The sequence below is a fragment of the Nilaparvata lugens genome, chromosome 1 (assembly GCF_014356525.2).
Source record: "Nilaparvata lugens isolate BPH chromosome 1, ASM1435652v1, whole genome shotgun sequence".
Lineage (NCBI taxonomy): Eukaryota > Metazoa > Arthropoda > Insecta > Hemiptera > Delphacidae > Nilaparvata > Nilaparvata lugens.
The window spans coordinates 59,316,825-59,341,922 of record NC_052504.1 but is presented as its reverse complement, the minus strand read 5'-3'; the positions used below and the strand labels follow the sequence as shown (position 1 = coordinate 59,341,922).

The following is a 25,098-nucleotide window of genomic DNA, read 5'->3' as shown; positions in this document are numbered from 1 at the left end:
GAAAAATAAAAATATTTCAAATACTTATAAAAAGAGTAAAGGAAAACAAATTGAGAATTCAAAATTCCAAAACTTATAAAAATTAAAGAAAATAATAACAAAAATTTTATCAATAGAATAAAATAACATTCATAACTGAACGACATCCCAAACCAGATGCACATCCACACTGATACAACAACTATTCATTTGATCAGATCATGCTCACACAAGATTTAATTATCATTTAACACTTTCCGGAATTTAGGGCGAGAAAACCAGAAGGTGCCCCATCTAGGCGCCCAGACAAGCTGTTATAGGTTCTTTGCATCCTATTTATAGTCTAGTCAAGGAAAGATTATAGAGGGAAAAGTTTGGAACACAATTTTCAACTCATATTATATAGTATGAACTTGTTTATTCATTCTCTACATTTTAACTTGAAAATGACCTATGGTAAAAACTAGTCGTTGAAATATTTTAAAGTTTTTAATAATAAAGGGTACTACAAGTTTTTATATTGTTATATAGGTCTATGCATTTTATCTCACGTAATGTTTATGATGAATGAGTCAGTATTAGTATATTAATAGACTTGGATCTTTTATACGATACCGGAGCATTTCTCATTCAAATATGGTGAGCAAAATTTTGAATACTCCGCATCACACAAAATCGTATTTGATAAAAAATACTTCAATCAATAAAATTCGATGTAAGGAAGATTGGGATTCTTGGCAAGAAAGATGAACGAAGCTGGAAAATATAAATTTAATTTTACCCCAATAAGAGAACTAAACGTTTCTGCAGACATATTTGATTGGAATAGATGTTATTCACTGAATTAAGAACATAAACTAAGTTTTACGAAGTACAGATTTCTTCTGGTTTGAATGTAGTAGCTTCTTTTATCATTCACAGTGAGATCTCAAAAAGTGCAGAATCTAATTAACGCGCCTTATCTAACGGTTCAAGTTATTCAGTCCGCTTTGGAGACAGCAGAAGGCATTTCTCAAGATGGCGTCCATTTAATTGGAAAAGTTTCCTCTGTGACACTCGAATCGACCATGAGTTTCAATTTCTTCCCAAAGTTATTTGTTGACTGGTAATCTAGTAAAGTTCACTGTGATACTGGTTTACATAGCAAACTCAATGAGTTCAGAAGCTTCTGTGAAGTTTTGCTTTCTGTAGAAGTGTATTGATCTGTCAACTTTCCTCCTCAATAATTAAGTAGGGATCAAGGATTCCTTCTATTCTGAAGACTCTTTTTTCTTCAAACTGTAAGTCGTTGATAAAACTTACTTGAGAAAATGATTTCAGAAGGACTGCAAATATTTTTACTTGTTCTATAAATTTCTAAACACTGATATTGGGTGAAATATGGAATATAGGGATGACCTGGATTATTATAATTTGTATATTTCTAATCAAATTTTGCAGGACCTAATCATCTGATATTTAAATCATTTTTCTTCATAAGAATCCATGGTAGGAGGATGCTGTGTAAAATACAGGAACAAATATTCAATTTTAAATTGGCACAATGTTTCTCTATACTTTTAGATTGATTGAAAGTATTTTTCGCGAAATCATTCAAATTAGTTTGATCATGTATTAAAAATAATGTCAACAGACTGTTTTCTCAATTGTTGCGTTACCTATTTCTCATTTCTTATTTCTTGGAGCGAATAATGTAGTTAGAATAATTACTCTTTACGACAAATGCACTTGGCACTATTATCGTTGGCACTATTATTGTATGCTCCAAGTTCAAAGACTAAAAGCGTATAAGAAGTATCAATTACGTTATATTGAAAAAAAAATTGAATCTCTACAGTACATTATTCAAGTAGACTGCTATGAGATGTTGGAACATAAATAATATTTTCGAAACAGTCTGCTATTCATGAAAATGGAGAGAGTTCCAGAGCTTTGACATAGTCAGCTCTCGCCACTCACAATAGGCAGTACTTCTACGTCATGAACTGAACTTTCTGAATACGTTCTTTTTCTTGAAAACTGCTGCTATTTTCATAGAGAGTCATACTGCTGTCATACCTTTAAATATTTGTACGCTATTCAGGCACGGTGATTAAAGTCGACCGTGGAGAGGCAGGCTCATAGAAGACTTACTCCCTCGGGCTGTGGCTCGACTGTCCCCGGGCATTTTGCAGCCAACTCATGTCTACTAAGCCGTCCCTTCACACATAATTCTCTCATGCTTTCGCCTTCACTCCTTTCAACCGCCCATTTTCTATTCAGCTTGCAGATATTCATTAACAGCCTTGTTTTGACCTGCGCAGAAGGTCCTTCAGCTGCTTGAGGCGAGAAGAGGAGATTCTCTGTTTCTCTGCATCGACAATTTTTGCTTCACCATGATACATTATTCTGTTTTCGTCCACAAAAGTGGTTTCTCTTATCGTTTTCAATTGAATTTGATGATAATAATTCAATTGAGTATTTGATATGATGAGCATTTTTCTTTGTTTTGAGAAATGTGAAGTTGGGAGTGGACTGAATCTGATATGTGGATTGATTCTACCTGCGAAAAGGATCACTCCTCTAAATTATAATAAATTAGCATAATTATTATTTTTAAATATAAGATTTATCGACAAGATGGGTTATTGTTTTATAATAGAGTTCTGTAATGCGTAATCGTGTGAATTAACAAATTGTTGACACCAATTTGGAGTATTTTTGTCACTTGTTATATCTCAAACTGGGACCAGCCTGGATGTTTTTCTCCCACTGGGAGAAGAACTTTGTGATTCCTATTTACCAGGTCATAAAGAGAGATGATATTCTGTTACTGCGTAGGACGTATTTCTATGCTAACAAGATAAGAGATGGCTTCAGATTGCTACACTAACAGTATCGTTTTGATAAAGCAGAATCCGACGCCTATCATTGAATCATTTCCACTTGACAAAGAATTGTGAGGAAACGTGGGCCAGTCTTGCAACACGATACTCCATCATCTCAAAGTGTTTCCTCTTGCTAACTCGCTCTCACCAGAAGGGTCCTCCTGTCGAGAATGTTACTTGATGGCTCCATCACATCACTGTCATCCTTGCACTGGGAATATACTTTAAATATTATATTCCATTCTTACAAAGAATCACCTCACATCAGTTTGCACGAACAATTGCCCTAACTGTTTACTTTTTCATGTAGACGCTTGAGGAAATATCATGAATATAAAAAACAAATAATGACCAATTTGAATTTTGGAGAAATTTAGTCTTTTATTCATTCATTTGGTACTGGGGAACATTAGATCGATTGACTTATTTTAGACATAGAATTTATCGTGTGTAGAGACGTAGAGTTTACAATAATTATTGTTCATTCATAAATTTGGGATTTGTAGGATATTAATCATGATTGTATCTTTATCACTGCTTTAAATTAAGGAAGCAAGCATGAAGCGGGTCTCCCACTCAACATTCAGTTTTACAATGAGAATTGTTTCATGTCAAACGTATAAGCTATGAGTACAGCAAAGATCCAGACTTTAACCTTTGGTTGAAACCATTGTAAATCTCATACCACGATTGAAGAACAGTCCTGATCTAGCTTGTAGCTCCTGACATTTTCTAACTTAACCCATGCAATAATTTATAAATTATTTTGAATATTCTCATTGATATATATTATGTTCGATTATAAGTATATTAGCGATGACAACTATTACTATATTATGAAAATTATTATGAATATTATCTTTATTCATGATTATAATTATTATCCATGATAAAAATTAGTAAGTTTTATGAATCAATCTTCGATCTCCTGCTGATACGACCCTGCTATTGCACTGATCTACAATAACTAACAACTCACAAAAATTATTTGTCAGAAATAATCGAGTTCCAGAAATGTGGTCGATGAAAACTGAATAAGAATATAGATGTACTGAGAGATAGCATTTGTTCATTTTTCATAATGCAGAATGATACTGTTGCTTCAGAATAATTGATACTTATTGTGAAAATGATAACAATTATGATCATTGGTGAGATAGCTTCCAGCTATTCCCAGATTCATTTTATAAACGAGCATTGTACCATCGAAACAAAGCTTGCTCATTAGCAAATGGAAATGGCTGCCGTCTAATCAAGAAGAGCACTTTACCATGATGAATGCAATATATTTTATCAATGTTTAAACTCAATGCAACCTTTTCAAACCAATTGTAATTACGAAATGAAAGCGAATTAGATGAATGCAATTAACGAACTGCATTCTTCTGTTCTTTCTTTATAAGCTTCACTTCAACAATACATTGATAAGAAAATCTCCATTTTCGAATCTCAAGTCCCAGCTCATTTATAACATTTTTCCTAAATGGAACAAGTATGAATCGTTTTCACCGGAAAATAGCTAAAGTAATATTATTCCCTTGGTTTGATAATAATTATTATTAATGATTCTTCATTCTAGCGACTTCGAAGCGATTATATTCAACGACTATCACAGAATGTTTGCGCCAAAGTGCGCCGCCTGTGGCATTCAAAAGATTCAACCATTATTCAGAAATTACGGGACCTTTTCTGGTTCAAAGTGAATTATTGAATGGTAGATCAATAGTAAGCTGAGGAGACTGCATCATTACTCTTTTGATCCTTCCAGTTTCCTTGTTGATGATACATTAATGATGTTCTGGGATTTACGAATTGTAAAAAGTAGATTTGGATATCGGAGTATTTTCAATTTGGCAAACTTCTAGTGTGTGAACATAATCTCCAGTTGAATCCGTTAGTGAATAATGAATAGAACTGGGATCGAAGCACAAACGGAGTTTCAGATAACTCATGGATTAGCAACCATGATCTGCATAAACAGGGATCTTGTAGCAGTGTCGTCTCTGTCTCTCCCTCCAACCAAAGCTCGAATTTATAATTAAACGCGTGGCCCAGTTTCTCTTGCTGGATGCTCCAATAAATTATTTGCATTGCCCTCACCTAGTAACATGTTTACTCCATTAGTTCAACCAAGGAGAAGGCACCGGCAATGTTGATCGATCGTTGTAATTAATCAAATACTGTTTGGTGTGGTAGCAGGTACGTGAATCAATAAAAATAGCTTCATAATAATAAATTATCAAGATAACAATAGCAACGATTTTTGAATAGAGTGATCATTTTATTGTTAATCTTACTTGTATGTAGAGTTGAATTTCTGAAATAGCAAATAGTTGAATAGTCCGAATGAGAGAAAACTACTATAATGCTGTATTCTGTGTCTGAATATTATTATTTCTATTTTCAGGCCAGGCCAGAACCGGATATTTTATGTTTTAAGACGAGGATCTAAGACCTGATTTTATTTCCTAGATTTTTTCCAATGCTATCCTTATCAAACCATACAAATGAAAAAACGCGTTAATCGTAGTATTCCACTACCATGGAAACTTCAAAGTAGACATCATTTTCTCGCAGTCCTCATCATAGGACAAAGGTCGACACTAAACAATGTGAACATGATTACTTCTTCCAACCTTCAATAATAGAGTTTTATAAAAGTTTTTCAAAATCAGACTAGCCTATTCGTATATCGCATGTCTGAAACGCACTTGGACATGATTATTAATTGATCAGTGAAAATAAGTGATATATCAATTTAATCAATATTGAAGCCTACCGAATGCATCTCATACGTATGTGAAGAAGTGATTAAACGAATCACTGGGGTGAATTCCTTCTTCATCCAGAATAGGCAACTTATGAAACTTCAGTAATTAGAGTACTCCAACTTCGGATTGGAGTAAATACAGTATTTCAACTACACACTGAAACCGGAAGCCCAGTAATTGGGTCTTCAACAATAAAATTAAGGCTGCTCTCATACTTACAAAGTTTATCGTGTTTCAGTTTGAGCGTCCCTTAACACCAAATCTAATAGAACGAGGATATATTGTGAAACGCATGCTCATAATGTCAACAAAAGCTATACTAGTGGTGGTTTTGGAAGGGAAACATTGCAATCGCAGTGAAGTTCATAGCTGTTGAGGTTGCTGGGCAGGCAGCTCTCAAAGTTGAGTCTGGGGAGCAACAAATTAAGCTGCGGCATGCAAGTTGAGAAAGTAGTGAATGGGGATCTAACACTGAACAGGGTTCAGACTGCTCAACTATCCCTGATCATTGATCTTGCGCTTTTAAGTAGAAACTGTTATCAAATATTCAGCCCTATTGAAACAAGTTCAATAAGCGATAAAGGTTGGGTGGGTGAGTGCTTGTAGTTTGTAGACGAATAAAAAATTTTGTCTTGACTTTCAGTGGCGGCGGCGATAAAACGGCAGAGGAAATATTGTTCGTGGAGGGGGGAAGGTTTGAAAAGGTGGGGGTGCTGGTCGAACGATTGTGCGGCTCTAGATTTAGCCTGGAGCAGGGAGCAGAAGCACATTCCATTTCCCACCCTGTCCATAGCTTGAATCGACCTGCGAATTCTTACTTTGTCCCACATTCCGGGCCTCCCTAGACACGGATCATCTCCTTCTGTACCATTCATTTTATAACTGATTTTTTTCTTCCTCTTTATCTTCTTCTTTCATTTTCTTTATGCTGGTCCTTATACTTCTTCCCATTTCTCTCTCTCTATCACCTCCACTCCTCACCACTCAAAGTCCTCCGTCTCCTTCACCCATTTTCTCTTCTTCGTTGCTCATTCATGCTCCATCTCCACCGCCACTCTTTCCAAACTCTCCATCTTTCTCCGTTCCTTCTCCTTCCCTTCTTTCTCCTTTTGTTTTTTAAATTGTTCTTATTTCAGCATCTCCCCATTCTTCTCCTTCTCATACACCTCCTCATCCTCATCTACATTTTCTTCTTCTTCATTCTCTTATTCTCCTCCATTCCGTCTTCCATCTTTACCCCCTCCTTTTTCTTCTTCTTTGATACTTATTATTTGCTCTGTTCTCCCTCCATTCTCTCCTCTATTTGTTCCCATTGTTCCTCTCTTCTGCTATAGTCATCATCGTATCTCTTCTCATATTTCTCATTCTCCTCCTCACTCTCCACCCTGTTATCCCACGACTTCTATCCACTCTCCATCTCTCTCCACCTTCTCTACTTTACAAGGTACTTCTCATCCGCTTTTCTCCTCCTTCACTTTCTTTTCGCATTATTTCCTCTCCTCAATAGCTTTCCAGTCCTCATCCATTTCCTCATCGTAGATAGCAGTTCGATTCAACACGACTCCTACTACTTCTAATCTTTGATCGTTCGTTACTATAAAAGACTATTCTAATTCCTACTATTGCATTCTAATTCCTGAGGTTTTTTTAACATTCAACCAGTCTACTGTTGAAAGGGCTGACACAGCATAAAATCACAATTCTATTTTGGACTTTGGTTTTAGACGCAGATGGAATTGCAAAATTACTCCACTTCCATGATTCCTTCACAGTTCACAATATTTTCCAAAGGATTGTCAATTCAATTCAATTACAACTTGCTCTCTGCTGATTCTTGAAGAAATTAACGGCCGACGTAGCTCTGTTAAGCCAGTTAGACACACATCGATTTATTGAACGTACTATTTTTTGCCGTCAACATGAATTCTATCAGATTGAACGGAACTTGACAGACATCATCTTATGATATTCATCATATTATGTTCAATATAATAGATTTTATAAGGACGGCAAAAATCGTACGTCCAAAAATCAATGTCTGAGTGTAACTAGCCTCACACGATTGACGATCTACTGAAAATTCAGTGTTTAAAAAAACTTGAGTCTAGACCATGATGCTTTTAGCTGTAATAGAATTATACGTAGCATCGAATAGTTGACTCACCCCATTTCGAATTTTGAACCTTCATAGTTGATCTTACTGGTAAATAGGTTCCTACTGTTCTGCAATTCTTGACCATTTTGAAGGAAATAAACAATGTGAGTATACAAATCGTGGATAAAAGCACAGATCTAATGTTCACTTAGTACTTAGTATGATAATAGTAAATATTGCCAAACAAGAGTCAATTTGTATTGTAATATTATTTATATGATCTGAAGAGGGGAAAATAAATCATGGACTTCTGAACATTCATCATAATGGCATATCCTTTTTGAAGTAATAGTTGACTCAAAGGAAACGTTCAGGATAATGAGAAGTTACTCATATTACATGGTCGGAGGTGATGTGGCTCATGCTTATTAAAACTTCCCGGGGAAAACATGAAGGGATATACACAGTATGTCTCCAGCACTTCTACTGATTTTCTGCAACTGCCTCAGGATACTAATTTTAAACTCTTCTTGACAGAATCAAATCTGAACAGCAGTTTCAGACGTGCAGTCAACTTCATTTTAGAAATGGTACTCTCAAGATTCTTGTTTTGCCCTCTAGGTCTATGCCTTTTGAGAAACTCTTCATTCCCAAAATTACATTGATGACTTCCTTATTTCATAATGTTCACTTTAGGATTATTATGAGTAAATGGTATAATGGAGCAAGTTTTTAAATATTACAAAAATATGATTGAATGTTATTCTTTTGAATTTCATTCCAACTCCACGTTTTTTAAAAGTAATATTCTTGGACAGATGGATAATAGAGATATTCTTTGAATTGAATTCATTCGTTTCCAACAAAATAAAAGCATAGAATGTGCATTTATTCTGTAACGGGTTGGAGATGTATAAAATAACACTACCCCACACCTGACATCATTGTAATGGGTAAGAAGCCAGGAGGGGGGGATTTATTCATGAGAGGACCCAATTTTGTAATGAGTAAAAGTATACTAATTGCTTTTAAAATTTCAACTCGACTATTAACCTGTTTAAATTCTTTGGATCCACGATTGGGAGCTTTGGAGGGATTCGTTCATGCAAATGCCAAGATCTTCACTATCAACAACACCTGTTTTAGCAACTGAGTAACTTATCACGAGCCAGGAATGTCGAATAAATTTTTTTTTTACTTTCCTTGCCCTATCACCATAGGTAAGGAAAGTATCGCTTTCCGAAGAAAATTAAGGTACCCCAATTTCAAAATTCCTATACGTTTCAAGGTCCCCTGAGCCCAAAAAAGTGTTTTTTGGGTATTGGTCTGTATGTTTGTGTGTGTGTGTGTGTGTGTGTGTGTGTGTGTGTGGTGTGTGTGTGTGTGTTTGATTGATTGAGTACCTTATTTATGTTGATTACAATATATACTGGCTTATACACTTAAATACAATGGTTACAATACAGCAAAATTATTATGAATTTACATAATATAGACTAAGAAAATAATTATTGAACTGTATATGATATGAAAAAGCAATTTGTAATATAATAACTATAGATAATTATATTGTTATGCATCTACATAAATTGGCGAAGCTTTGGACATATCAATGTCCATTCTTCGGAAAGAATATTAAAAATATCCTCCCCACTAACTCTCTACCAAAACAGCCAGTGTGTGTGAGTGTATGTGCGTCTTTGTACACGATATCTCATCTCCCAATTGAAGGAATAACTTGAAATTTGGAACTTGAGGTCCTTACAATATAAGGATCCGACACAAACAATTTTGATCAAATGCAATCCAAGATGGCGGCTAAAATGGAGAAAATGTTGTCAAAAACAGGGTTTTTCGCGATTTTATCGAAAACGGCTTCAACGATTTTGATTAAATTCATACCTAAAATAGTCATTGATAAGCTCTATCAACTGCCACAAAACCCATATCTGTAAAAATTTCAGGAGCTCCGCCCATCTATGCAAAGTCTGATTTAGATTCCCAATTATCAGGCTTCAGATACAAATTAAACAAAAAATTTCGAGTGGAAAAGATTGAGCATAAAAATCTCTACGATTAATGTTCAGTAACATTTTCACCTAAGATTGAAAATAAGCTCGAAATTCGAGAAAATGTGGTTATTCAGTTGCAAACTGTATGATTCACTATAAAGAGATAGCAGACCTCGTATGTCTCCAGCGTTATTGTCCTTTCACCAGCTGGCTGAGATCTTTGTTTATGAGTAGACTCTTGATGCGTGTGAACACTAGCGACAGATAATCAATTTTCATAACGGCAAGGTAAGTTGTGTGATTGCGCCACACCAGATTTTGGTGTAAATTCTTTGAACTTTGATGTTTAATTTATTTAGAAATGCTACTGACATTAATTTATTGGTTGCATTCAAACATAGAATTATCGGTCATGTTGAAATTCTGTTACATCGAATCATAATCTTCACTGTAACCAATCCGGTTATTCATTCAATTACTTGTTTCAAAAATTACAACATTAAAAAAAATTAATTCCAAATAATATTTCTCAAATTAAGACTTTATCACAATGATTCATAATTAATATTAAGACAAGAATTTGCTAACTCACTCTACAATAAATTTCGGGCCTGGTCAATCTATTCGAGCTTTATAAAAAAATTGTGGCACTCACCATGGTATCGAAAATTTAACAAATGAATCGGCGCTCACAATTACTCACGTCTACATTTCAACTACTGTTTCCCGGACTACATATTTATAATTCATATAGAATAATAATACGGAGATTTTTCATCACCTACACTCGACTTCATTTGTAACGGTGGGAGGCCAAGGGGACTTTGTAAGCCCCACATTTTGTAACAAGGAAAATATGTAATAATTGCTTTTAAAACCGCCACTCAACTATTAACCTGTTTAAATTATTTGAATCCACGGTTGGGAGCTTTCATGCAAATGCCAAGATCTTCACTATTAACAACACCTGTTTTAGCAACTAAGTAACTTATCACGAGCCAGGAACGTAAAATAAAGGATTTTGTAGAATTGCTACTGACATTAATTTATTAGTTGTAGCCTACTCAAACATAAAATTATCAGTCATGTTTGAAATTCTGTTACATCCAACAATAATCTTCACTGTAAACAATCCGGTTATTTATTCAATTACTTCTTGTTTCAAAATTACAACATAAAAAATAATTCCAAATAATATTTCTCAAATTAAGACTTTATCGCAATGATTCATAATTAATATCTAGACAAGAATCTGCTAACTCACTCTACAATAGATTTAGGGCCTCGGTCAATTTATTTGGTTAATCTATTCGAGCTTAATAAAATAATTTTGGCACTCACAATGGAATCGGAAATTCAACAAATAAATCGACACTCATAATAGCTCACGTTCACATTTTAACTGCTATTTTCCGGACTACATTTTTTTCAATTGATACAAAATAATAATAAGGAGATTTTTCATCTAATTAGGCCGAAGCCTAATGACAGCAGAGCTGCCCAATGATTGAAATGAAAGCCTTCATTTCACGCTATACAGAATAATAATTATGTATAGTACAGAATAAATTATGCCGAAGCCTAAATTAGAGACCGAAACTTGATCTGCGACTACATCTTCTCGCGGTAACGACTTGATTTGAACTGCCGCTCTTCCACTCAAATTTTCCAATTCTCAAGAAAACACGTGGAGCGCCCATCCTAATTACAGGTTGAAACGTCGTGGGGTCGCACGGTTCAAAAACATTCCTAAATACATTTGCATTAATTTCGTTACGAAATCCAAGCAAGTACTATGGAAATTCTAGAAGACTGCAATAATTTGGATAAATAAGAAGCAAGTTAGCAAATCTTTTATGGCGAGGCAAAATTTAGGTGCTTACTTTGTGCACGAATAAATTCTTCAACAATAAAAAAACAAAGTTCACTATAGTTCATATTGGAAAAATTTAGTTCAATTTTGATCAGTTCAACAACCTGAATGGTAGGCACAAAAAAACTACAACTCAAACCTCTCAATATTCACCATATTACAATACAAAGCATACATAGTATAAGTTCACAATTATTGAAACTGCGCTTTTCTCTCCTACTTACTCAAAAATTCTACTATGCCGACACATTGAATAGATATTAATTATTGCGTTCCAGGTTATTACAAGTGAATTCATCTCACATTTCAGTTCCAAACACTTTTTAGCTATCATTGTCTCTTTGATCATTCTCATTTTTCAAAGCTCACCGAGCGCAGAAAATTGATACGGTTACATTTCAGTGGAAGTTATCACAAAACGATAATAACAATAGTAGTCGGAGCGCGAATACATTGTAATAGAGCCAAGGCGCCCTTAAGTTCAAGACAGTAATAATTTTCCTTTCCGCTCTTGAATGGAAGGGACTCATTGTGCTGAAAGGGTGGCAGGCTGGAAGTTAGCATCAGCAGATATTCTCCATTGTTTTCATGTGAAAAGTGGCGCACGCTTTCAAGGAGACTCAAGAGTGACGGTGAGGGAGATTCGAAAAAGCTGGGGACACGAGGGAGAGACCCTTGAGAGAAACTTTTCATGATCCATTACAGCTCACATACTGATAAGAATGAGATTCTGAACTACAACCACTTGGCTGACTTGTACATACAGCTTAGCAGGATGTAGATAAATGCCATGAAGTTTATCATACTACTTCTTATTTGATCAAAATTATAGTGCTCAAATTAATACACATCTAATCCGAACAAATTTAGAACTGAATTCGAAACCAATTTTTCTTTCGCTTGTCAAAATTTGATCTGGCTATAAACGTAGCTGTACACTCTTAATTTTGTAAAATTGAAGTGAGAGAGGCAGATGTACTAATATTGCAAACTTATGAATATTATTTAATGAGAAACTAACTTCATGTATTAAGATGATCTTCTTCATCGTTATCTTCTTCAGTTGAAGGTAGCGTATGTCAACATCAACTTATCTTATTTCATCTTCCTGGGACAGCTTCAATTCATTGAAAACTATACTCTGCTGAATAAATTTATTGAGGTTTTTATAGGAAATGAAATTTTCATAATTATTGATTTGATAAGGAAAAATGTTAATAGATTAGTTTATGGGATAGAGTTAATGTTATTCATTCATTATTATCATAATAATTTAAAATATCATCATATTAATAATAAAAAGGACAATTATTGTTCATAGTAACAGTCAACTGAATGTTACATAGACAGTTAAGTTTGATTTTTGCAATTCCAGTTTGTGAAACAATAATAAATATCGGGGACCGAGCTTCGCTCTAGAGTAAAAAAGCTTAAAAATGTATTACGAGAGAAGAAATTATAATAACATTCATAGTTCATACAGAAATTAATGTTCCATCCAATCACAGTGGATTGAAATTAATTTCTACAGGAATGCAAAAATTTCCCACACAAAGGCCCAGTTGCACAAAAGCCGGCAAAATTTTATCCTGATTAACTTCACGTGAACCAAATCAGAGAAGACAATTTCAAAAAGATGGATCTACTGGAACTAATCAGGATTACTCGGGATAACCCGGCTTTTTTGCAACCGGCACTAAGTACTTGATTGAATGATCACAAAAGTTCAACAGCTGAGTCATAATTTTGACACAGTCCCACACACATAAACTCGCTCACTCACTTCCATCACCAATAGACGACGAAATAATTATTATCAGCTGTTTTTCCAAGAATGAATAATGATTATACTTTTAATGTCCTTCAGCGAGTTTTCCCAGGGATGAGACCTTGTGCAATCGAATCTTTGTATTATAAACCTACTATGTTCTGAATCTCGTGAGAATCGTTTTCGAGATACGGTGAAATACAAACATATAAACATCTAAACATCCAAACATCCAAACATCTAAACATCAAAACATCTACACATCTGAACATCTAAACATCTAAACATCTAAACATCTAAACATCTAACATGTAAACATCTGAACATCCAAACATCTAGACATCTAAACAGAAGTTGCTCTTTTAATAGTATAGGATAAAATTGAAGTTTCATCCACAGTGATTAAATTTAAAATACAATAGCTCCAAACGAAATTTTTGTGAACAGCTGTCATGTCAGTGACAGTTTTGCTCATCAAAAATGTAAATAAAACCCAATTTCATATCTCCCGCTCTTTCCAGACAATCTTTCCGCAATTGGAAAACCAAATCCATTCCATTAGAATTTTCCACGTCCCGAACAGAAGCAATCTGTCGTCCGACTTGTTTTGAAGCTGTACTCTCTTCTTTCCACTCGTTCATTCCTCCTTCTCCGCATCTTCTCCTTACATGCGCCATTTTTCACAGCGCACAATCCCGAATCACTCTGTGTTTCATCTCAGCGGCTTCTCATTCTTTCTGCAGCCAAAGTCTTATAAGAAATTTAATAATTCAATCTAACTTTAGCTTTTACAAGTTATAGCAAGGTATTACGCTCTATAATATTTAGGGACCTCTCATGGTGGCATTTGGCAGGCGAGTGTCGGTTCTCCTTTCTCAATTTTACAATTCTCATTTCCGACTTCCAAATTTACATAAAATTTGAATATCCTAGTCCTCCGCCATTAAAGGTTCAAATAGACCGTACTAAAATATTAAATTATTACTTATGTTGTATGTTTAATAATTTCTTTGCCTTCGGGCCATATCCATAACATAGACTATATAACAATTTTATATAAATCCCAATCATTTGTATAAATATATATAAATATTTTTGAATCGGCATACTATTGCCGCCTATCAACTGCCATTATGTGATTGGTGCATGCAAATTGTTTCAGTATTCATGCGCTTGGTAACCTCCTATTTCCTGGATACATTTAATTATTTTATTAGGTTTTTTAAATATGCCCTCTACATGCTAGTTAATTTTCTATATATTACTATTTGTTTCATGCATCATAATAGTTAGCCACGTGACCTTTTGTTCCTCCAAATTGCATACCGTTTTGCCGCAATAGATCTCTGCCAAGGGGTTTGGTCAGATTCTACGTTGCATGGCTCGGTCGATCGTTAGGTCGCCGATCACTAAATGTTTATGCCTAACCTCAATCTTCAAAATTTTATATAATATTATATATTAGCAAAAAATTATTTCAATTCCTTTTAGGCTGTTGTACAGTTTAGCCAGGATAAGCTGATGTTATCTAATCTTTATGTTATCTCCTTTGGCGATATTAGCCAGTTACTTTACTCAGACCTATTAATATTTCAGATAGGGATTTTTATATCTACCCAAATTTCAATATGTTACAACATCTAAACATCTAAACATCTAAACATCTAACATGTAAACATCTAAACATCTAAACATCTAAACATCTAAACAGAAGTTGCTCTTTTAATAGTATAGGATAAAATTGAAGTTTCATCCACAGTGATTAAATTTAAAATACAATAGCTCCAAACGAAATTTTTGTGAACAGCTGTCATGTCAGTGACAGTTTTGCTCATCAAAAATGTAAATAAAACCCAATTTCATATCTCCCGCTCTTTCCAGACAATCTTTCCGCAATTGGAAAACCAAATCCATTCCATTAGAATTTTCCACGTCCCGAACAGAAGCAATCTGTCGTCCGACTTGTTTTGAAGCTGTACTCTCTTCTTTCCACTCGTTCATTCCTCCTTCTCCGCATCTTCTCCTTACATGCGCCATTTTTCACAGCGCACAATCCCGAATCACTCTGTGTTTCATCTCAGCGGCTTCTCATTCTTTCTGCAGCCAATTTCTTCTATTTTCCAGCACCTTCGATCTTAGTTTCTCCTTGACCGACTTTTATTGAGTTACGTAGAAAATAGATTCATCTTGTCTCACGCATGGTAGATCGAAGACTGCCAATACTTCAAATCTGAAACTTCATGTCTGAGAGGATTATCTCGATCGCTCGAACCAGAACAAAATTGGAATAATTATAGTTCCAGAAAAATCAGTTCTCAAGTAATGATTTTAAAATGCATATTCATGTGACGTTATATTTTTTCTCTTTAGGGCTACTCTTAAATATAATAAAAATTAGAAATCAAAGTACCTTTTCAAAATTGTTCAATCACGAAATGTTTCGGCTATATAAATGCCATTATCAAGTCAATAATGGCATTATATAGCCGGAACATGTAGTGATTGAACAATTTTAAAAGGGTACTTCGATTTCCAATTTTTATTCATGTGAAGTTACTTCTTATACTGTAGACTACTTGTCTATAAAATTCTATTTCAACGCAATTAATAGTTTATTGTTCCATATTAGAAAAATTTCAAATCGATTTCTGATACTATCAATAATAAGAGTGTTGAATATGCAGTCATTTAAAACTAGTAGTTCTGTGAACAGTAGACCTGTAGTTAAAAACCACAGCCTCCTCTAATACTGCCCATTTGAGTGAATTATATCCTGTCCTGACCTGTCGGTGTCTAGTTATATATTTGACAATTAAAAAGGAAAACAAAAGGAAACATCATAATATTCACAACGATTCAGTATAACTAATAAGATTAGAGGAGAACGATATTTGAGTTAGATTCAGGAAAGTTAGTGAAGGGGTATAAAAACGGGGTATGAAAAAATGTATATACAAAGAAAGAAGAAACAATAATTGAAAAAATAAAGAGTTAGTAGAGTTAAAAAATAATAATTTAATCATCGATTGAGCAGCATAATTTTTCACAAGATTTTTTGAATGTATTGTTGCGGTCATAGAAGGGGCCAAGGAATGGCTTTAGTCTATTGTACAAACACATTGTTCTATTCAGGTAGGAATTGAAATGGTGAGTGGTTCTGACAAACTGTATTTGGAATAGCATATTAAGTCTTGGTCCATTGCATGGAACATGGAAATTTTACAAATTGATGAAATCTGGCATGGATATATTATTATTTAGAATTTCATATAATAACATTAATGATCTGATGGATCTTCTGGTTTTTAATTTTTGGTCTTTAAATGTTGACCTCGAAGTTTCAGTGGATAAAGCAATTGGACAAAATGTAGCATACTTTTTGAAATAAAGATACCTCAATGACTTATTTTTCATAATCTCCAAATCATTAACGGCAGTTCTTGACGGCATATCGGTATGTAAACAGCTAATGGCTGTTTGGTTTGTTGTATCAACAATAATTTGTTGTAAACAACACTATGCTACTATCATGAAAAGCTTACCAAGTTGATAGCAGAAAAATGTCGGGAGTTATCGATCGATTCAGTTATCAATCGAGTTATCTTCGAGTTATCAATCGCATGCCTCATCGCTTGCAATTAATAGCTCACACGACAGCTGATTTATGATGAATAATTCTTAAGTCTGATTTTTACGGTAATATTGGCGTTCAAAGGAGACTCCTTTCCCTTTTGTATTATCCTTGAAATGCAAAATTTCAAAAAACCTTATGTATACGTCGATACATTCAAAAAGGAACATACCTGTCAAATTACATGAAAATCTATCTATTGCTGCGTTTCGCTGTAAATGCGGAACATAAATATAAACATTTAAACATAAATAAAGATAAAATGCCAAATCATTCAATTGAAATATCGATAATTTGTGAAGGAAGCATCGTTGAACTTCATGTAGGTGATTATTGATTGCTAATTCTTCCCCAAAAATATAATTATAAAGAAGGACTATCACAATTTCAAACACATCTATGATTGTTTCATTGCTATTTTCTCCCAACCACCGTTTTTGTAAGGTATAGATAGTAAGAAGTATAGATGTCTAGTGACATCTAGTGATATAATTTTATTATTGAGATGGTAGAAAAAATAGCTATATAAATAACGTATGTGCCTGATAACATAACATGGGCGGAGTTCCTCTGTGTTCAGCAGGGTTGAGTTTTTTTCCCAATTATAATGGGAACCTTGGATGACTCCAATGGAATGGGTGCAAAAATGATGATTCTCTTAAACGTGTAATAATTATTGATTTATTCTGTCCATGTTTTTGTGGTATGAACTAATGTTCAATTTTGGTAACTCAATGATGTTGTAGAATAATTATGATATTCTTAGTAGGAACAAATGATAATTAGTTGGTTTTTGAATGACGTTTTAGAAGATGAAAATTATTAAGTTCCCGTTTATTTGTTCGCTCTTTGTGCAAGAGCAGCTTTCTCAGTGAATGATCGCAGCATAACCTCTGTCACCTGGAAGGAAGAAATCAATTCAAATTAATATTCAATTTTCAGTGATGTAATATCTCAGCACTATGTGACTATGGACCATGTTCATCAATAACATATGTGAGGAATTACATTGAATTTTTGGAAATAATCAACTCAATTTATATGAAATCTTAGATTTTATATCCTCAGCGTTCAAAATATATTACATACAATAGTATGTACCCTATGTTCTCTGTTCTCTATAGTATGCTCAACTGTGGGTCCCCGCTGATATGTAACAGTCGTGATTCTCAAATACAATATTCAGATGTCAGGTGAGGTAAGGGACTTACCAATAAAATTCATCCGAATATTAGCATTATTATCAGGGTAAGAAATCTCAAAATTATGTGATGAAAACGATCCTATTCTATCCTAAACTGTCACTCATAAATCATTTGAATCAAATTACTAGAGTTGCAATGTCATTGAAAACTAATTAATCCATAGAATCCTTCACTCTGATATGAATTAAATTCATAAAATTTGCATTTCTCTCTCGCACTCTTCATCTCTGTCACTCTATTGTAACATATATTAATTGAGAACTCTAATCTAATCTTATCTCTATCTCTCTTTTCACAGTAACCTACACATTAGGGTACTGTGGCAGAGAGGACCTGGAGTCCTAGCTCCGCCCTCAATAAAGACAATCAATCAAATAATTACTCTTCCTCTCTCTCCCACACACATTAATTGGAAATTGATGATCAGCTTATTTGAAAAGTTATTTGATGTACTGTAGTTGTTGAAGAGTTTGATACTTCTACTCTTTTTTAATCAGTATTCCAAGTATCAATATATATTTAATCGTTCTCATTTTCGTTTATACATTTTCTCCCCTCTTTTATGAGTGGGATTGACATTTGATTTGATGATAATGACTACCTGGAATGCAGGTGGAGCAGCTAGAATGAATGTGACCAGCTCAGCAGCCTGCCTTTCTTCGAGCTGCGCGAACTGTTGAGCGCCCGGCCCAGAAACACCACCTGCTGTCACATTCTGCAACACAAACAAAGCAAACTCTGCCACATTCAAATCGGAACTCAGTGGAGTGAACTCGATACCCACCATTCGGTTGAATTGTGGATGATATAAGCAGATTTCGGATTACAGCTGTCAACTCATTCAACAATGAGTTATTATTATAATCTAAATTCTAATTTATGACAAATGTATCATAATGCAAGGGTACGCACTCAGTTCAAAATACCTGTCAGTGTGACCATCAACGCATTCAACAATAACGATAAATAACGATTATTTATTATCTAAATATTCATTTATGACAATTGTATGATATTCCAAGGAAGATGAATTTATTATTACACTCCTCAGTTCAAAATTCAGATGAATTTATAGGTGTGATTAATTGTCCGATCAATAAAGTTGGTGGATTCATATTCCAAACTTAGTATCTTGAAACTTAGATCAAACTGAGATCAAATATAGATCAGTATCATGGGAAGAATGCCAGTGCAATACTCTTCTCCAAGAATTTACATTCATTATTATTAAACTGTATAGAACAGAATTATAGGCCTACTACACAATCATCATCAAAATGATTTTTTCTTCACATTGTTTAATAATGATTCAATCTATGATATGTATAAATCATCAAGTAGTATAATTTATGCCATTCCAGCAAATATACTGGAAGCAAATTATCCATGAAAGCATATTTTGGGATGTAAGAAATGTAAAAATTTAAATATGTTGATCGACCACATCTAGATTCAGATACGTTTTTTTTTATTTTACAATGATTATTGAGGGTTGATGTATTGCGCTTATCCTCATTTTAAACTCCGTGATGATAAATTATTGAACTAAATAGAAAGCTCAATCAAAATTGGATACTGAGAATCATAATTATATTGTATGATTAAATTTTATTATTATAACCAAATAAATATCCAATTAAGTTGGACTTTCCAGATTCTGTATGAGAAAAGTATTATGAAAATTGTATAAACAGACTTCCCGTGTGTTTAATCGCATTGAGGAACTTAATTAGCATATTCACAGGGAATAAAAAATCATATTCCATTTTGACAATCATTAAAAAAGTAAGGATTTCAAGTGAAACTATGACAGATTTCAATCAAATTTTTCAGACATTGGAATATAATATGCATTAATTTAATATACATTAATATATATTATTATATATTATGTATATATATATATTATGTATATATTATATATTATGTATATTATATATTTAATATACTTTAATATACATTCAGAAAATGTTGTAACTTACAGTCACTCTGATTCTTGAACGAGCGTCAGCCAACTCTGATCGCAGGCCTTGTCCGAGGATCATTGCCGCTTGTCGCGTGGCACGAGTCATACCCTTTCCGGCTCCATCGTTCATCGTGTTGCTACAAAACATACAATTTATTCCAGTTGAATACAGAGTGAATGGCTCCTGAACTTGAACACTAGCATGCATTCTTCAAACTATATAAATTGCTCTGAAATATTCTAACTTTTAATACTGTTCGTTTCCGTTATCATTTCATCGATACTGATTTTTTTATGGGAAGCATTCGATATTATTTCTTGATGGGATCAGAATACAGAACACAGCTATCCAATTCATGTTCATAACCATTTTGACTTCATAGCTGAGAGATTGCAATTTAAATGCAATCACGAACTAGTAATCCGTTCTACTACATTCAGAGAAGCATGGAAATCTTGTTGTGTTTGCAAACAACTTGGAAAGAAATATGATTAAACTTTCTGCTTGCTATCACAAGGAAGTTGATTGTAACAAAAGCATTTGGGGTGAAGTAGAATTATAATCATTGTGAGTTTTTACATTTCGCATTTGTTTTCTCTCAGACATTGTATTATAAAATGTCAGGAGCATTCATGCAATCATGTTGTAGAGTAGAGTACCGTAGTTGACAAATGGGTTCCAATGTCTTGAAATATTAATCTACGTACTGTTGAATCAAAGCTCAGAATTCGAGAGTAATCTAACTCTGTGCAAAATGAATAATGGTTGAACTTTTCGAAGTAGCGCACTGGAAAGAGGTGGACAGATTGTTGATGAGTTATATCCAAGCCAAGGATGCGAATAATAGAAGTGCACTTGACAAGCATACATAAAGGCTGAGAGGCGGTTGGTTGACATCAAGTTTTTGGTTGGAAAATAGCGGACGGAATCGTCAGAGTTCACTCGGGAAGTACAAAGTTCCGTCCTGTCATCATTCTTCCGTATGTACTCGTATACATCAAACTGTATGATCAACACTGTTTGGACAACCATTGTTATGAATTTAAAGTATATTGAAGCTGTTCATTTATGGCTCAACAATAAAGCCAACATTTCCCTATCAACGAAGTGAGAAATTCCATGCTCTGTATTGTTTTGTCCTACACTTCCACTTGTAGGTGAGGATGAGCTGAACTCATATTATGTCATGTTCTCGAATGAAGTTGGTATATTCTATAACATTCTAATTCATTTGTAAGTTTCAAGTTGATAATATATCTGAAAATACTTATCTATAGGATGACTTCCATTTATCTATCAACTCATTTATGCATTGTTATATTGTTTATTAGGCATTATAATTTATTCATTATCCACTTTATATGATCTATTCTGTATTGTTCTGTCCTCTTCTTCCACTCTAGATCATATTTATATGTACTTACTTGTAAGTTTTTATCCCATCTTATCGGTTGAGATAAATTTCTATTAAATACCGTTCAGGAAATTCGAATTCGTGGAAAGAGTATTTATCAATTCATTAAGTAGGCTTAACTAGCTACGACTTCAATAGCTAAGGGAACTGTCACGAGTAAATTTACCACACTGCATATGAAGTGAATATCTCTGTAGAATATTGATAATAATGATTATTATCATATTCATTATTATTATTATAGCAAACATGAGGAGCATGCAGTTATTTGAAACTTTCAAACATTCATCCACTAATAACACAGATCCAATAAAAGGTCAGCTTGGAATGCCAATATGAGATATGGGTTCACGGTCGTCAATCGAAGGCCCGTTCACAGGAATCAACGGATTGAACATCCCAATCGATTGGAAAATCAAACTCAACATGGGATTTTTCACTGACATGATACTCAAGTTACGGTGATTGCTACTGCACAGCTTCAATGCTGTTTTTTCCGTGAGTTAGTGAGCGCACCAGTGAATTTATGAATAGTGGGAGTTTGAGAGCAGAAGATTTTATATTATCTTGTTCATAGAAGTGCTCCACATTTCTGTCTTCCATCAACTTCCAAGTAGATGAGAAAATCGTTCTGTGATTCTACTGCATGTGAAAATCTTTATTCCATGATTTTGAATTCCAATCAGTGAGTGTTTGGACGAAACTATCAATGTTCCTCTTTGTTGTCTGGTGTTGTGTGGTAGAGGGGGCAATTGAACGGTGATGCGCATAGCATAATCGCAGCCAGTTGCCGATTGACAGCCAATCGAACAGCTCACTTCTTGTAATGTCGATTTTTGCAAAGAGATCTATTGATTATTTATTGTGATTTATTACAAGTGTCGACTTGTCTCGTATCGTGATCTGGACCCGGGATCCTGGAAGCAAGGAGGATTTGGACATGAAGGTAGGCCTATGTTATTGTGCACTTAGCCATTTTAATTGTTCAACTTGCTACCCGACGCCAGACAACCCAAAAGTTCTCGATGTAATTGATACAGTCCACAAATCAGAGTGCTGTTTTGAGCCAGCCTCTGTCGAATAAACATGGTCCAACCGTCCGGGATTGATTTGTTAATCGAATTTGAATAGGACATAAGTTTGAAATATTGTCTAATAGGTTTGTCGTTTTTTTATGCCTATTTTATTCTTGGTTTTTCTGTGTATATGGCTTGTTTTTGTCGTTGTAGATGAATATACACTTTATTTGTGGTATTCTTAAAAAATTTGGGCTCAATTTAAGTTGGAAATTGAGTAGAACAAGTAATATTTTTGTAAATAATTGTGTCGTAGTATTATTGCATAAGATTGTTGCATTGGCGCCACAAGGCTGGACTGGCAAGTTTGTGTCAATAAGTAGAGAAAGACTTATATGTCGTCTAGCTGTAACAGTAATTGGAACTGTTACTTTTTTCAAGAGATACTTGCAGTTATTTGCATTGATTATTGTTGTTACTTCGTTATTAATAGCAGATATTGTTTGTTCCAATGAGTATCAATAGGCTACTTTCACACAATAGGAGACGTGCAACTTGGAAACTGAATAGTGTTCGCGTTTTTTTGTCGAAGTACATTGAGTCAAATCGTGTCTTTCACATGGTGACTCCTATCCAGGAACCTCGTTTTGTCACGTCTTTTCCCCTCGAGGCAAGCAGAGGCAAGATCTAACAACTACGCCGCCGTTTGCTCAAAGTATGACTCATCACTTTTTTCTCAAAGTCTAACTTCCTTAAAAATATAGATAGAAGATTTCTGATTTCGGATTTGGATTCAGCGACCCCAAATTCTTCAAAGCATAAGTCCCGTTTTCGAAAATATCCGAAAACAAGGAAGTTATGGCTGTTTTTAATAAAGCTTTCTATTATCATATAATTATACGGTAAAAACGAACAGGTACTGTACTATACAGTACGTAACTACTGTAGCTATTATAATACAACTTACACTGTATTCGTGTAGGAGATTTGGTAGGTTATTTATCTCTAAAAATACCCCAAAATAAGGGAGTAAGATAACTTTGAAAAACCAAAGTTTTCCTGTTGATTGAAGAAACATTAAAAATTAATCTAAGACATATTATGTCTAAGAATAAAAACGTGTTACAAATATCAGATCACTATTCAAGCTATCAAGCTTTTCATAAATTTATTTGTCTCCTCATGGCAGAAGGTTTGCGCCCAACGTTTTCACTTGAACATTTCTATGATTAAATTGTGATAGAGAACATTATCGTATTGATCTTCTAAATCCAGATACATGTACATCAATTTTCATAAAATTGATTTTTTTACCGTTCCTATGAATTCTAAGAATTCTATGAATTTTTTATACAGGTTCATCACAGGCCAGGCTGGTCTGAGCTATTCATAACTTTTTTTCAGTATGCATTATCAACTCAGCAGTTCTAATACACAGACATCATTACTTGGAATGCCATGACATTTTCTATTCTTTCAATTCCTATTATTACCATAGATCGATTCAGATCAGCACAATGTTTATACTGTATGTTCATAAAAGATTTTTCTGATTGTAAAAAGAAATAGTCAATAATTGCTGGGAATTCACAGTGATATTCAACGATTTGAACCTGATAAATTGGATTGTTGAATGACAATTGAAATTCAGTGAATTTTACTGTACAACATTCCTTTTCCTCCTATTTTATTGGGTGATGAGTGGAGATGATTTATGATTATATATTTGAATTCATCTTTTCATAGTTCAATACTTTTTTGGAAAACTAGAACTTTTAAAAATTGAAAATGTTTATGTTTAAACTTCTCAGGTGTTCAAAAACTTCTTAAAACCTTTGCCTGTCCCTTTGTGAGGCAGGAGTATTATCTTAGTACGTACTATATAATCATATGATAATGGAAAGCTATATTAAAAACAGCTATAGCTCCCTTGTTTTCAGGTATTTTTGAAAATGGGACTTATGCTTTAAAGAATTTGGGGTCGCTGAATCCTAATCCGAAATCAGAAATCTTCTATCTATATTTTTAAGGAAGTTAGACTTTGAGAAAAAGTGATGAGTCATACTTTGAGCAATCGTCGGCGTCGTTGTTAGATCTGTCGGCTTATTCATAAGATCCCCATGTGAAAGTACAGGAGAGCTGCAAAATATGAAATATGATCTTCCGTAATATGATATTCCAGGAGCGAGGTCTCTGCTGTGTGCAACTGGCCATACGGTATAATTAACCTCGTAACCGATCATTCTCTACCGAGCATAAGTTGAAATGCTGGCTTGGCTTGTATGATTAGATAAGCTAGCCATTGTTCATTACACTACTTCATTGTGTCGCCTGCTCTCGTGTTTTCCCTCTTATTCTTGTTTGGTTCTTTGTCTCACTCTCTCTCTCTCGATGAGCGCTCACTGTTATCGCCTCACTATGGGTGTTATCGAAGATTTGACATTTCAAAGAGATGCATTAATTCGTAAAATAAAACAGATTAATGAAATTGCCGAAGCTG

At 34.2% G+C, this 25,098-nt stretch overlaps 2 protein-coding genes across 3 annotated transcripts in view; one reads left to right on the top strand and one right to left on the bottom strand.

Annotated features, from left to right (window-relative positions):
- LOC111051707 overlaps positions 1-25,098 on the top strand; it is a 514,958-nt gene that overhangs the window by 281,285 nt on the left and 208,575 nt on the right. The window lies entirely within an intron of this gene.
- Positions 17,476-25,098, bottom strand: part of LOC111054594 (dehydrogenase/reductase SDR family member 11) — a 54,688-nt gene continuing 47,065 nt past the window's right edge. Inside the window, exons 4-6 of the mRNA XM_022341646.2 lie at positions 20,184-20,304; positions 18,803-18,916; positions 17,476-17,896 (exon numbers count right to left, since the gene is read on the bottom strand). Coding sequence (XP_022197338.1) covers positions 17,831-17,896; positions 18,803-18,916; positions 20,184-20,304 — 301 coding nt within the window. The 3' untranslated portion in view covers positions 17,476-17,830. The remainder of the gene's footprint in view (positions 17,897-18,802; positions 18,917-20,183; positions 20,305-25,098) is intronic.